This window comes from Podarcis tiliguerta (genome assembly GCF_965153285.1).
Source record: "Podarcis tiliguerta genome assembly, chromosome: 2".
Classification (NCBI taxonomy): Eukaryota; Metazoa; Chordata; class Lepidosauria; order Squamata; family Lacertidae; genus Podarcis; species Podarcis tiliguerta.
The window spans coordinates 12,296,178-12,310,233 of NC_139535.1; the positions used below are offsets into that span (position 1 = coordinate 12,296,178).

Genomic DNA, 14,056 nt, shown 5'->3' on the forward strand with positions numbered 1-14,056 from the left:
ACAGTGGTGCCCCGCAAGACAAATGCCTCGCAAGACGGAAAACCCGCTAGACGAAAGGGTTTTCCGTTTTTTGATGCGCTTCGCAGGACGAATTTCCCTATGGGCTTGCTTCGCAAGACGAAAATGTCTTGCGAGTCTTGAGATTTTTTTTCGCTCCCCACCCCCTTTTTCTAAGCCGCTAAACCGCTAATAGCCTTTTAGCAGCTAATCCACTAATCCCTTAAGCCTTTAATAGCCGCTAAACCGCTAATAGGGTTGCTTCGCAAGACGAAAAAACTGCTAGACGAAGAGACTCGCGGAACGAATTAATTTCATCTTGCGAGGCACCACTGTATTCAGCATGACTCGCCTCCACAAAAGCTACCAGCCTGAAAAATGTTTTACTAGCCCGGCAGGGGCAGACTTTGGTCACCTTTCATACAATTTGGCACCCCCAAAATGCATCTTCTCAGTTATGGATCTTCACAATTTTGCTCCCCCCCCCCCGCTTGGTGCCCTGTGCAGGGGTACCACCTACCCTAAAATTCAGGGGTCAGCAAACTTTTTCAGCAGGGGGCCGGTCCACTGTCCCTCAGACCTTGTGGGGGGCCAGACTATATTTTAGGGGGGAAATGAATGAATTCCTATGCCCCACAAATAACCCAGAGATGCATTTTAAATAAAAGGACCCATTCTACTCATGTAAAGTCACGCTGATTCCCGGACCTTCCGCGGGCCGGAATGAGAAGGCGATTGGGCTGGATACGTCCCTTGGGCCTTAGTTTGCCTACCCCTGCCCTAAACCTTGAGACACAACAGCTCTGTTCCTCCCACTGCATTTTTATAAAGGGCTCTTAGCAGGAGTAAGGAGGGATTCTGGCAACGCACTTGTATACACAGGTCATTGCATCCCAATTTATGGCTCATGGGGGACTGCATGTAGTTGGCCACTGTGAGAGGAGGATGTGGAGGCAGATAGGTCATTGGTCTGATCCAGGAGGAATCTTTGTACGCTCCTAACTGGCTTCTTGCTCCAATCCACTATTTTGCATCTGGCTCTGGTCAGTGGGCTTTGGGATCTTACCTCCTTTTTGAAACGAGGAGATCCCACAAGCTCCAGGTATTCCATCCCTGCATTAGCCAATACAGTCGTAACTTGGAAGTCGAATGGAATCCGTTCTGGAATTCCGTTCGACTTCCAAATCGCAGCTTCTGATTGGCTGCCGGAAGCTCCTGCAGCCAATCAGAAGCCCCATTGGACGTCCGGCTTCCAAAAATAGTTTGCAAACTTTGAACAGTCACTTCTGGGTTTCGATTGTTCGGGAGCCAAAACATTCGAGAACTAGGCTGTTTGGAAACTAAGGCACGACTGTATCTCACATTGGGTTTCTAAAGGTTTCCTTCTTCGCGGTGTGGTTTATTCTCTGTGATTTGAAAAAAGAAGTAGCGGTCAATCCACATTTTGCACCAAGGAAAGCAAGACCTTGTGACCTGAGCAGACTTATACAAAGTAAAGGGCTTCACTGGTTTATTTTTGTGTCATTCATTTTTTTGGCTGCTGCTAATCGAAAGGAGCGAGGAAGTCTGCCCCGGAAGTCCACTCTCTGATCAGAGGAAGTCCTGCCTCCTGGTGCTCTCCCAGCTTCCTGTCACTGCTGCTATCAGATTCCAAACATATGTTCACAGCCATAAAGACTAGTAACTTCCTTGTTTGTTTAAAGTATTGAAGGTTGAGATTCCATACTTACACGGTGCAGAATATGCTCAAGCCTTGCTGTCCCGCCCCGCTCTGGCGGTTCCTCACAGAATTACAGTGGTACCTCGGGTTAAGTACTTAATTCGTTCCGGAGGTCCGTTCTTAACCTGAAGCACCACTTTAGCTAATGGGGCCTCCCACTGCCGCTGCACGATTTCTGTTCTCATCCTGAAGCAAAGTTCTGAACCCGAGGTACTATTTCTGGGTTAGCGGAGTCTGTAACCTGAAGCGTATGTAACCTGAAGCGTATGTAACCCGAGGTACCACTGTACTGGCTTCTCAGTATTTGGATCAAAATGTGCCCCAAGACTAACCGGTTTCTGAAGTCAAACTACACAGTAGAGACTTTTGTGTGCGTGTGTAGGGGTCTGGCTCTTGCGGCGAATTGACATGGGAGAATAAGATCACTGCCAACTTCCCTGTCACAGCTAGAGTCACGGGGAGGCTTAGGCCCACATCTGGCTCCCCTCTGCAGGCTCCTGGGTGATTTTGCACCCAGCCAGCTCTGCATAGTTACTGAAGGACAAAGGGGGACAGGCTTAGGGCAGTGCTTGCTGTCTCTTGATGCAATTCACCCTCCCTACAGACACCGTGTTGTTTCTTCAATGGCCTTTTAAAGTAGTTCTTTGGCTGCTGAGATAGGTCCGGGCTACAAAAGAGGTAGTGGTTTCTGGTAACCGGGCACAAAGGACAGAGGGATGGGGCACTGCGGAAGAAGAGAACAGATCCAAACCATCCGGTATCCTCACAGATCCCTCCCCTCACTAACTAGACCCCCTCCCCACACCTCCCAGGCAACCCAGGAGCAACGCTTCCCACGTGTGATTTACGCTTCTCTAATCCTCTATCCCTGCCCACCCTCATTCCCTCATTCCAAATAATCCAGGAATTCCATCCCTCTAGCAAACTAAGACACTAAACCTAGTCCCTACCCCCAAAAAACAACCCTCAAGGGGTTTCCTGGCTCGCAGCCCCCACATTCTAACCGCTACACCCCCGCTTCCCTCCCTTGGAGCTCAGGAGTCCCCTCCCTTTCCACTTCCTGTCGCCGTGACTCCGCCTCTTCCTCCTCCTCCTCCCTCAGCGAATGAGGACGTTGATCTCGGTCACGTTGGCCTCCATGACGTTCTCGGCCGTGGTCTTCCCGTGCTGCTCCTTGAGGTGGCGCCGTATGGCGGGCTTGTGGGCGAAGCGAACGTCGCAGTAGGAGCAGCGGTACGGCCTCTCGCCGCTGTGGAGGTTCATGTGGTCGTGCAGCGTGGACTTCTGGGTGAAGCACTTGCCGCAGATGGTGCAGGAGTGCGACTTGACGCCCCGGTGGACGTTCATGTGCCGGTTGAGGTTGCTGCTGTGGTTGAACTGCTTGCCGCAGCGGGGGCACATGAAGATGAAGTGGTGCGCCCGCATGTGGAAGACCAGCTTCTCCACCCCCTGGAACACCTCCTCGCACTTGGTGCAGCGGATTATCCGCGAGCCGCCGCCTCCGCCTCCGCCTCCCCCCGGCGTCCCCGAACCGCCGCCTCTCCCTGCCGAAGGGAAGGTGGAGAAAGGCCGCCCGCTCAGTCCGGCAAGCACCAGCCCCATTCCTCCGCCGCTGCTCTGGCATTCCGCTGCAACAGCCGCCGCCTCGCTGGTCTCCTCCAAGTAGCCTCCGCCGGGGATGATGAGAAGGCCTTCGCCCTCAGCGTCCTCCGAGAGGCTGTAGGAGGCCTTCACCACCCCCTGCTGGGACTTCTCCGGGGTCGACTCCGGAGGGGAGCCCATGGCCTCCGCCACCGTCGAGTTGACCTGAGGTTCTTCCTGGTCTCCGGACGCGTCCTCGCTCCAGCCGGGTGGCGGAGAAGACTCTTTGCCCCAAGCTTGCTGGGGTGAAGGTTCTTTGCTCCAGCTCTGCTGAGGGGACATATCCTTGCTCCATGTGGTGCCAGCCTGCTGCTTCTTCTGCCGCTGCGCAACCTCCAGGGCGGACTCCACTTTCACGATGCAGATGTCGGAGACGGCGTCGTCGTCCCCGTAGTCATCATCCTGCTCCTCGTCCTCGTCCTCCGCCTTCATCTCCAGATCTTCCTCCATCGGGAACTCCAGCTTGATGGGCCGCGGCATGGACCTGCCAGAAACAAAGACACAGATTAGTGCAACGGTGGCAGAGAACCATCACAAGGAATCCCTTATGCAGTCGTACCTCGGAAGTCAAATGGAATCTGTTCCGGAATTCCATCCGACTTCCAAAACGTTTGGAAACCAAAGCGCGGCTTCTGATTGGCTGCAGGTAGCTCCCGCAGCCAATCAGAAGCTGTGGAAGCCCCGTCGGACGTTCGGCTTCCAAAAATAGCTCGCAAACCGGAACACTCACTTCTGGGTTTGTGGCATTCGGGAGCCAAAACGTTCGAGAACTGTTCGAAAACCAAGGTACGACTGTACATGCATTGGACGGTTGGCTGATCTAGGCCGGGGGAGGAACTTCTGGCCCTTCAGATGTTGCTGGGAGTATTAACTCTCATCAGGCACAGTTTGTCAGGCATGGTAGAGTCGGAGGGATTTGAGGCCAGTGGTTCTGATTGGTTGCATTTCTCTTTTTAAAATCAATTTTTATCATGAATTTTCAATGTAACAGGAAAGAAGCAAAAATAAACAAGAGAATAAAGAATGAGAAGAATAAAAAACAAACACCAGGCCCTCTGTTGCAACTATATCTTAATCCTTATTCCACACATAGAAAAGTGAACCCTCCCAGCTCTTATCTGGGAGCTTCCCCCTCTTCTTCCAGCCTCACACCCTGGAAGAACCTCCCTAACCTGCCACTCACACAGGGCCCTTCACCTCCCACTAATTGGCTGCATTTCTCCAAGGTCTTGGGCAGAGGACAATTCCCAGCACTACTTCTAGGTCAAGAAGTCAGGTCGCTGAATGCAAAACCTCCCACGCAGAAAAACCAGGCTCTACCGCTGAGCTACCGACCATCTCCCATATCTATAGGTTGCAATTAACGCACTGGAAAACTTGCCCGCTTACTACTGGCACCTGATTGTTTAGTCAAAACACGTTAATTGCCGTATTTTTCGCCCTATAGGACGCACCGGCCCATAGGATGCACCTAGTTTTTTGGGGGGGAAATCAAGGGGGGGAATTTATTTCCCCCCCCCCCAGGTTTGCGCAGCCATCCCCAAGCTAGAAGAGGGAGACGGAGCACTTCTGCCTTCAGGGACAGCCTCTCTAGCCTCCGTGGGGCAGCGGCTTGCCCCGCTGTCCCCCAGGCTTGTGGGGCTGGCGGGGAGGAGAAGCAAGCTTGCTCCCCCCCCCCCGCCAGCCTCCAGACCAGGTCCGGGAATAGCAGGGTGGCGGCCCTTCGCCTCCCCGCTATCCCCCGAGCTTGTGGGGCTGGCAGAGGGGAGAAGCAAGCTTACTCCCCCCCCCGCCAGCTTCCAGACCAGGTCGAGGAATAGCGGGGTGGCGGCGCTGCGCCTCCCCGCTGTCCCCCGAGCTTTTGGGCTGCACCAACCCCTCTCGCTCTCCAGGCTTCAGCAAAAGCCTGCATTCGCCCCATAGGATGCACACACATTTCCCCTTCATTTTTGGAGGGGGAAAAGTGTGTCCTACAGGGCGAAAAATACGGTAGCTCAGATTAATTGAAAATTAAAGCCGGTGGTGTGCTTATTTCATGGGCTACCAGAAAATGGTGCTATTGCCTTACTTACCCAAAGAATTCCTTACTGCACATTTAAACAAATATTATCATTAAACCACTTGGCTTGGTCACCTGTGGTGGGCAAGAGATCACCTCCAGGCGACCAGGCGGGGAACCCTTCCCCAAAAGTTGGTTTTCTTTTTTATTTTATTTTATTTCTTCTTTCGGGAAGGAACTTGATTAAGGCGGGTAATGTGAGCTCAAGTGGACCGATTTTTTTGCGGACTTATTGGGGGGGGGCGGAAGGATGTGATGAAAGCGGATTCTTCAGCAAACCTCTTGCGTGAATGTTCTTTGCGGGACGAGGTGGAGCAGCCAACTACGCTAGGGGACTTGGACCTCCGGTGGCCTCCGAACTTTGCCGAGTCTTCCTTGAGGCTGATTTTGGGCTCGATGAACTGGGACAGGGCGTTCCGGCACTTCTCCACCACGTGCTCCATCTGCAGGTAGCTGGCGGCGGTCAGGTAGTTGACGATGTCTCTGACGGCAAACTCCAGGGCGCCGGTGTAGCAGGAGAGGAGCAGGTCGGCCACGATCTTGGCGCTGTGCATAAGGGAGACCTGGAGCTCGGAGGAAGGGTTGAGGAGGAACTGGTCCCTCAGGAAAGGGGAGCAGGCAGCCAGGATGACCTTGTGGCCCCGGAACTTGAGGCTGTCGGCCACGATGGTGACATCGCAGAAGCGCTCCTCCGAGCGGAGCTGGTTCATGTTGCGAAGGGTGGCCGCCTCGTGGCCGGGCAGCTGGAAGCGAAGAAGCTCAACGCCAGATGCCATCAGTCCTCACGGGAAGGAGAAGAGGGTCAGGCTGTGCGTGGAGAGAGAAGGGAGACGCAGAAGAGGCAGGCCCAGGAGGGCGGGAGGCCGAGACACTGAAAACAAAGAGAGGAAAATGTGGTGCTGCAATATGGAAGGATCAACAGCCTTGGGGCCGAGAGGCATTTAGGGCATTAGAAGAGCCCGCTGGATCAGGCCAATGGCCCTTCTAGTCCAGCATCCTGTTCTCACAGAGGCTGAACAGATAATAATAATAATACAGTGGTGCCTCGCAAGACGAAAAGAATCCGTTCCGTGAGTCTCTTCGTCTAGCGGTTTTTTCGTCTTGCGAAGCAAGCCCATTAGCGGATTAGCGCTATTAGCGGTTTAGTGGCTATTAGCGGCTATTAAAGGCTTAAGGGATTAGCGGATTAGCTGCTAAAAGTCTATTAGCAGCTTAGTGCCTTAGAAAAAGGGGGTGGGGAGCGGGAAAAAAACCCCAGGAATCGCAAGACATTTTCGTCTTGCGAAGCAAGCCCATAGAGAAATTCGTCCTGCGAAGCACCTCCAAAACGGAAAACCCTTTCGTCTAGCGGGTTTTCCGTCTTGCGAGGCATTCGTCTTGCAGGGCACCACTGTAATAATAATAATAATAATATTTATACCCTGCCCTCCCCAGCCAAGACCGGGCTCAGGGCGGCTAACAACCAATAATAAATACCATTTGATTGAAATACAACTTAAAAAACAAGATTAAAATACAGTGGTACCTCGGGTTAAGTACTTAATTCGTCCCGGTTTGGGCAAAAGCCTGCTCCAGGCTACATCAGCCAAATGACAGCAATGGGTTTGAGATGCAGCAGATCCTGGGCCAGCTCAGCTCCTGCCAGTCCTGTAGGACACTGTGTTTTACGGCTTGCCGGGAGCAGCAGGTGGTGGGGAAGTTGGAAAATTTTACAACCTGGAAAAGCCAGTACAAAGGACCAAGATGCAGGCAGCTCTTCAGATAACCTGGGTTCCAAATCTTTAAAGGGAACCACCAGCACTTTCAACTGGGCCTGGAAAGACCAGTACAGAATTTGTGCTATATGCTCCAATTGACTGGCCTGCCCAGCAGCCAGGTGATGCTTGAATTTTCAAGCCCCCTTTAACAGCAGCCCCATGCAGAGCACATGTAGTGTAATCTGGATGTAACCAGGATGAAAGCGAATGAGGCCAGATCTGTTTTCTCCAGATAATGTCTCAGCTGACAAAAAAGGCAGTTCTGTATATGAAGATGTTCATCATTTTCTTTAACTTCCTCTTTTGAGATCAGTGCACAAAGTGGCAAAGTACTGTTACATTGCAACAAGAATAAGACGAGCAATGATGTCAACAACGGAGTTCAAATTGCAAACATCGAAGAAATGATAATAAACAGTAGTGACACCTGAATTGAATTTTAAAACCTTAAAAGTCGAAACTTGGTCATAAATATAAGTACCAATACTGTGAATTGGCCATATTTCTACTGTCATTCGTAGCATAATACTACTTTTAATGTCATATTTTTATAAATTGCTTTCTGGTCACTGCCCGTATTAAAGATATTTGATTTGATTTTTGAGATCAGTGCACCAGTACAGTAACACCCATTTATCTAACCTCCCTTTCCAAATCTTAGTTCACACGTTACACTGAAAAAGAGAGGCGCAGATGTAGGTCCGCCGCCACTGTGATTTTGAAAACCTACGCTTACACTTCCATCCCATCTCATTCAGCCCATAAGATGGCTGAACCGTGTGTTCAAAGAGAGTTACATTTGCTGGGAACCAGAAGCTGAACCGGGCTTACCAGCACATGAATGCATTGTGAAATAGACGCATGTGCAAGCAGAGAGATGCAATTAACTCCACAAATGTTTTTGGTTTTTTAAAATGCTGTTTGCTGCATTTAGGTTTTGCACAGAGAAAGCACGTGAGCGATTGGGGGGTTTAGAGAGAAAGTGATTAAACTCCATGCAGATCGTTATGTGGGTGGGTGGGTGTGTTTCTCCAAAGCTAACAGGTCGCCGAGGCACCTGCAAGCAAACGCTGGAAAATCTCCTACATGCAACGTGTGAAACGGCTTGCCAACCTTCCCCAACTCCCCCCAAGCAGCTCTCCCGATCACACCCATCCAGCGTGGTGATGGGTGACTGAGGCGCACCAACGCTGCTCCACCTTTGCACCCCGGTGGTGGTGGTTTTTTGGCAAGGAATAAAGCTTCCCATGCTCCCGCGTGCGGCATCGCGTGATAACACGGTGGTACCTCGGGTTAAGAACTTCATTCGTTCTGGAGGTCTGTTCTTAACCTGAAGCACCACTTTAGCTCATGGAGGCTCCTGCTGCCACCGGAGCACGATTTCTGTTCTCATCCTGAAACAAAGTTCTTAACCTGAAGCACTATTTCTGGGTTAGCGGAGTCTGCAACCTGAAGCGTATGCAACCTGAAGCGTCTGTAACCCGAGGTACCACTGTACAAGCAGCGCGTGCGTTTTCTCCTATTTAAAATTTTCCCCAAAAAGAGGAATAAACGCGCCTTTCTGCAAGGTTTTCGAAACGCCCACCGCCCGCTCTTTTCACACACCCCCTTTGCTAGCAAGCAAGTGCAAAGCAGCTCTTTCTTTTTCTCTTCCCCCCCACCCCCCGCCCCCTCTCCTTTTTTTGCAAGTCTTCCCCACTTCCCATTCACAGCCGGGAGCAGACAATACCATCCCCACCCTCCTCCTCCTCCTCTTTAGCTTACCCTCCTCTGCCCCCTTTTGCACGCTCCTTTCTTCCTCGCGAGCAAGCAGCAAAGAGGCACCCTTTGCCCCCCCCCACCTCTGAGTTTCCCAGCCCCCCCTCCTTCCCCTTCCCCCTCCTCACCTTGCAGCCTTGCTCCCCCTCTCTTGGAGGAGAAGGGGTGGGCCCCGAACGGCCAAACAAGGAGGCAAGAGCCAGAGAAAGGAATTAAAGGGGCCTCCTTAAAGGGCCAGGCGGCCGGGGAAAGGGGAGGAATATTCGTCCTCCACATAGGGAAGGGGGGGGGAATTTAAAAAGCCAATGGGGGCGGCGTGTTGAGGGAGGGGGGGAGCGAAAGAAACTACTTGGCTGCACGGTGGGACAAGTTGCTAATCCCCAGCGCGGGCGCTTTAAGAGAAGGGAGGGGGGAATCCTCGCCCTCTTCCCCTTTAAGGCCCGTGGCGTCATAAACGCGCGACGCCGCGAAAGGAGGCTGGCGGGAGGAGCGAGGTTCCGGTCGCGCGCCCCCCCCCCAGTCACCTTGGCAACCAATCCCCGCCCACCTCTGGAAACAGAGGAGGCTTCGCGGCTTCCCGGGAGCGGCGCTTGAGCCACGTTGCCGCCTCCTATAAGCGGCCCCGGATGCCGCTCCTCGCCCGGACGGGCTTTCGTTATAGTCTGTCGCTTAGGAACTTCCGACAATGTTTTGCTTTTATTTGAGGATTTGACCAGTTTCTCAAGGCGCAAACTTATTATTATTAGTAGTAGTATTGAATAATAATGATAATAATAGCTTGCATTGCGACTATGGCAAAAAGAGACAAAATTTACAGCCTGCTACGCAATAAAAGAAAATTTCATGAAAATGTTGCGCAGGTGGTACATGACCCCCAGTAAAAGATAACAAAGGTAAACAACACAATGGAAAGGAAAAATAGGATAGAAGAAGCTGCAATGAGGTGGTGAGAAATCACTGGTGAAAAAACATGGATATTGTTTGGATTATACACACACACACACTATCTATCTATCTATCTATCTATACATACACACACACACACATATATATATATATGTATGATATATATGTGTGTGTGTGAAAATACGGACTGGAATATATAACTGTAACTAATAAAAATCTACCAAAAAGCATTAAAAAAATAATAGCTTGCTGTGTAACTAGTGAAAATCTAATAAAAAGCATTTTAAAAAAAGTAATAGCTTGCATTGCATCAGTGCTTGTCCTGAAGGAATTAGGGGCGAAGGGGTGGAAAGTCCCCTCAATAGATTTTTTGATATGCCCAAGATGGAAACTTTTGAGACACTTGAATTTTAACAGCACATTACGCAAGATTCTCTGGAATGGATCTGTGTGCTGGAACATTTGCACTCGAGAAAGATAATTGAACTTTGCTGCATTACTTGTTGTTGCAATTTAAAATAAATTAATGTTTTACCATTTATTTTTCCTGACAAGGTGCCTGTTTCGGAAAATTGCAGTTAGCATTATTTTTTTTTTTTTTAGTGGGGTGTAAGTAGTTAGCCTGGTCTAGGACACAAAATAGCCTGGCACCAGCACAGGGTGGTGAGGAGAGAGAATCCTACCAGTGATCATGGAATTGTAGAGTTGGAAGGGACTCCCAGGGTCATCTAGTCCAACCCCCTGCAATGCAACATGGGGCTCAAACGCACAACCCTGAGATTAAGAATCTCATGCTCTACCAGCTGAGCCATGCTAGCATCTTATCCAACCCCATGGCCAAATCAGGAAGTCCTGCAGCATCCCTGCTAGGTGTGGCCTTCCAGGCTCTGATTAAAAACCTCTGGTGGAAGAAAGTCCACCACCTTCTGAGGCAGCCTGTCTCTTATTGTTGAACAGCCCGTACTGTCAGGAAGTTTAGTTGAAATCCTTTTTCTTTTGATTTCAACCCATTGGTTTGGGCCCTCGCGCCAAGGGAACATAAAACAAATTTGCTCCATTGTTGTGCAACAGCCCTTCAAATATTTGAAGGTGACTCTCATACAGTGGCGTAGCGTGGGGGGTGCAGGGGGGGCCGGCTGCACTGGGCGCAACATCTGGGGGGTGGGCACACTCGCAGCTCTCTGCCCCTACCTGGCTCACTCACTCTATCTCACTGCAGTGCTGGCTGTGCGAATCCGATCCGAGCTGCCGGGTCGCCACCCACTGTGGAGGGGAGGGTGCCAGGCGTGCGGTGCGGTGCGGAGAGAGAGCGAGGGACTACCTGGGGGAGGGACAGTGCAGCGGGGGGGGGGGCGCAAATTACTTGCCTTGCCCCGGGTTAGGGGCGCAAATTACTTGCCTTGCCCCGGGTGCTGACAACCCACGCTACGCCACTGCTCTCATATCACCTGTAAATTGTCTCTTGTCTGACCAAAGCAATGCCTGGCTCCTTCCATTCCCCCCCCCTCTACTGGACATGTTGCAGTTTGTCAGTCTCCTTAAACTGCAGTCCTTAGAAGTGGACAAACTGTTCCAAGTGCCTCAATATGTAACTATTCCCGGAATAAGGAATAGTAAGGAGGAGGAGGAGTTTGGATTTGATATCCCACTTTATCACTACCCGAAGGAGTCTCAAAGCGGACAACATTCTCCTTTCCCTTCCTCCCCCACAACAAACACTCTGTGAGGTGAGTGGGGCTGAGAGACTACAAAGAAGTGTGACTGGCCCAAGGTCACCCAGCAGCTGCATGTGGAGGAGCAGGGAAGCGAACCCGGTTCACCAGATTACGGGTCTACCACTCTTAATCACTACACTATACTGGGGAAGTCTGGCTTCTTATGCTTGGTAAAGGTAAAGGGACCCCTGACCATTAGGTCCAATCGTGACCGACTCAGGAGTTGCGACGCTCATCTTGCTTTATTGGCCGAGGGCGTACAGCTTCCGGGTCATGTGGCCAACATGATTAAGCCGCTTCTGGTGAACCAGAGCAGCGCACGGAAACGCCGTTTACCTTCCCGCCGGAGCGGTACCTATTTATCTACTTGCACTTTGACGTGCTTTCGAACTGCTAGGTTGGCAGGAGCAGGGACCGAGCAACGGGAGCTCACCCCGTCACGGGGATTCGAACCGCCGACCTTCCGATCGGCAAGTCCTAGGCTCTGTGGTTTAACCCACAGCGCCACCAAATAGTGGCTGTGTGCACATGACACACCCCAAATAATCCTGCAAATTATACCCCTCACAGAGCTACAATTCCCAGCACACATAAACTACAGTTCCTTTAAATATACAGTGTGTGTTTAGGCAGTCATTGTGGAAAGGCTTACTGGCAACGACTCCTAAGCGACTCTCCCCTTCGCCAGGTCCAAGGTCTGATAGTCTTTCGCTTCCAAGTCAATTCCCCCTGCCCAGTCTTTTAGGCTCAATTTCAGGGGAGTCCTTGCACAGGGCTTCTGTCGACAGGACTCATTTGTGGAATCCCACCCGTCAGGGACATAGGAAACTGTCCATCTAGCTCAGCGTTGTCTACACTGAGCAGGAGACTCTCATTCCCCAGGTTGTGGGTTCGAGCCCCACGTTGCGCAAAAGATTCCTGAATTGCAGGGGGTTGGACTAGATGACCCTCGTGGTCCCTTCCAACTCTACAATTCTACGATTCTATGCAGCTCTCCAGCATTTCAGACAGGGAATCTTCCCCAACCCCACTTGGAGATGGTAGGGCTTGAACCTGGGACCTTCTGAAAGATGATCCGCCACTGAGCTAGAGCACTTTCCTGTATAATGTCTTGTGGGTAAAACAGTTGGTACAAATTTGTCACATGCCACTTAAATGTATACCTTATTCAGTCAGGAGCGCCGTTATGTTTTATGAGCTGTTCACATATTTTAGGAGCTCTTCTGCCCATTAATAAGCAGGAAATTATTTTTTGTGCCATTTGTCATGGGCCACAGCTCCTTGCTGGTTCGTGACCTGTTTCCAATTCTAATTAAAATGTAAAACAGTGGTATTGGATATCCCTGAACTGGTTGCAATAAGCCCTTGATGTCTTTCTTTCTTTCTTTCTTTCTTTCTTTCTTTCTTTCTTTCTTTCTTTCCCAATCAACACAGCTGAATTGTGAGCCTATCCGTCATTTATTTATTTCTACCTTCATCTGAAGATCTCAGGGCATAAAAATGCAGAATAAAACCACAAAGTACACGTAAAAGATGTCAACATCTCAAACTTTCGTTTTTGCCTAACTAGAATGGGAAGGGCCAATGGTTTTACCCGGGTGGGAAGATATTGGACCTTTGAAAGATTAGATATGCTGGGAAGGCTAGGAGAGAGCCTTGACCCCTGCCTTAGTAAACTTGCAAAAATAACACAGATTTACGGGAAATCAAAGTGGGGAGGGGAGTTGTTTGCAGAGGGCATGTTTTGCCATCACACCTCATGCCAGCTGCACAAAGCAAAAAGTGCCAAACTAGGTTGTCTTTAGGTACCACACACATTCCTTGCTAGCAGTGTTGGTTCCAAGTTTTGGAGGGAGGAAGGGGAATCTCAGGCCCACAGAGGCAAATGTGGCCCTCCAGGCCCCTCTGTCTGGCCCTTGAGACACTCCACAGACCTTGCCTCCTCCTTGAGGGGTTTCGCCAGTCCAGAACGCACCCTTGAACTCTGGCAATGCTCACTGCTTGCCTGGACGGAGGACAGAGAGGGAAGTGTATAGAACCAAGCCAATGTAAAATTCACATTCGTTGCTCCTCCCGGTTTTCCTTCTGGACCCACCACCGCTGTCCTCTCTCCTGCTGTCCCTCAGAAAGGTCACCCCCTTCCATTTTCCCTCTCTCCACCCCCCCCTTTTCTCTTTTCTTTTCTTCTCCCCCTAATGCCTCAACAAATGAAATGGATTTGTAAAAATGTTACATGGAAAAACAACAACGAGGCATTACACTTACTTCTGTAAAACAAGAAAATCCTTAATAAAATATCAAGATAAAAAGAAAGGTTGTCCCGAACGGAATTCAACCCTTGAGGTGAAAATATTACTCAGCCCTGTGCCTGTTTGCTGGTCCAACTTTGACCACTAGGGTGTGATAACACAACATTTGGAATATGCCTGCAGCAATCTGAAGAGAATTGAGGCTCTGGGGCTGCATACATACCGCACACCCCAACCCCAGCCCACCAATAATC

At 50.6% G+C, this 14,056-nt stretch overlaps 1 protein-coding gene and 1 long non-coding RNA gene across 5 annotated transcripts in view; both read right to left on the reverse strand.

The window, feature by feature from the left end:
* The window catches only part of ZBTB12 (zinc finger and BTB domain containing 12), an 86,475-nt gene extending 77,088 nt beyond the window's left edge, over positions 1–9,387 (reverse strand). Inside the window, exons 1-3 of one of the 3 annotated variants that reach the window (XM_083425991.1) lie at positions 9,061–9,387; positions 5,697–6,288; positions 784–3,842 (exon numbers count right to left, since the gene is read on the reverse strand). In XM_083425991.1, coding sequence (XP_083282117.1) covers positions 2,816–3,842; positions 5,697–6,193 — 1,524 coding nt within the window. In that variant the 5' untranslated portion in view covers positions 6,194–6,288; positions 9,061–9,387 and the 3' untranslated portion in view covers positions 784–2,815. Of the gene's footprint in view, positions 1–327; positions 3,843–5,696; positions 6,289–8,938 lie in introns of all 3 variants that reach the window. The other 2 variants (XM_083425989.1, XM_083425990.1) reach the window with 2 other exon arrangements.
* The window catches only part of LOC310671053, a 63,373-nt gene that overhangs the window by 1,322 nt on the left and 47,995 nt on the right, over positions 1–14,056 (reverse strand). The gene's annotated exons all lie outside the window — the stretch shown is intronic.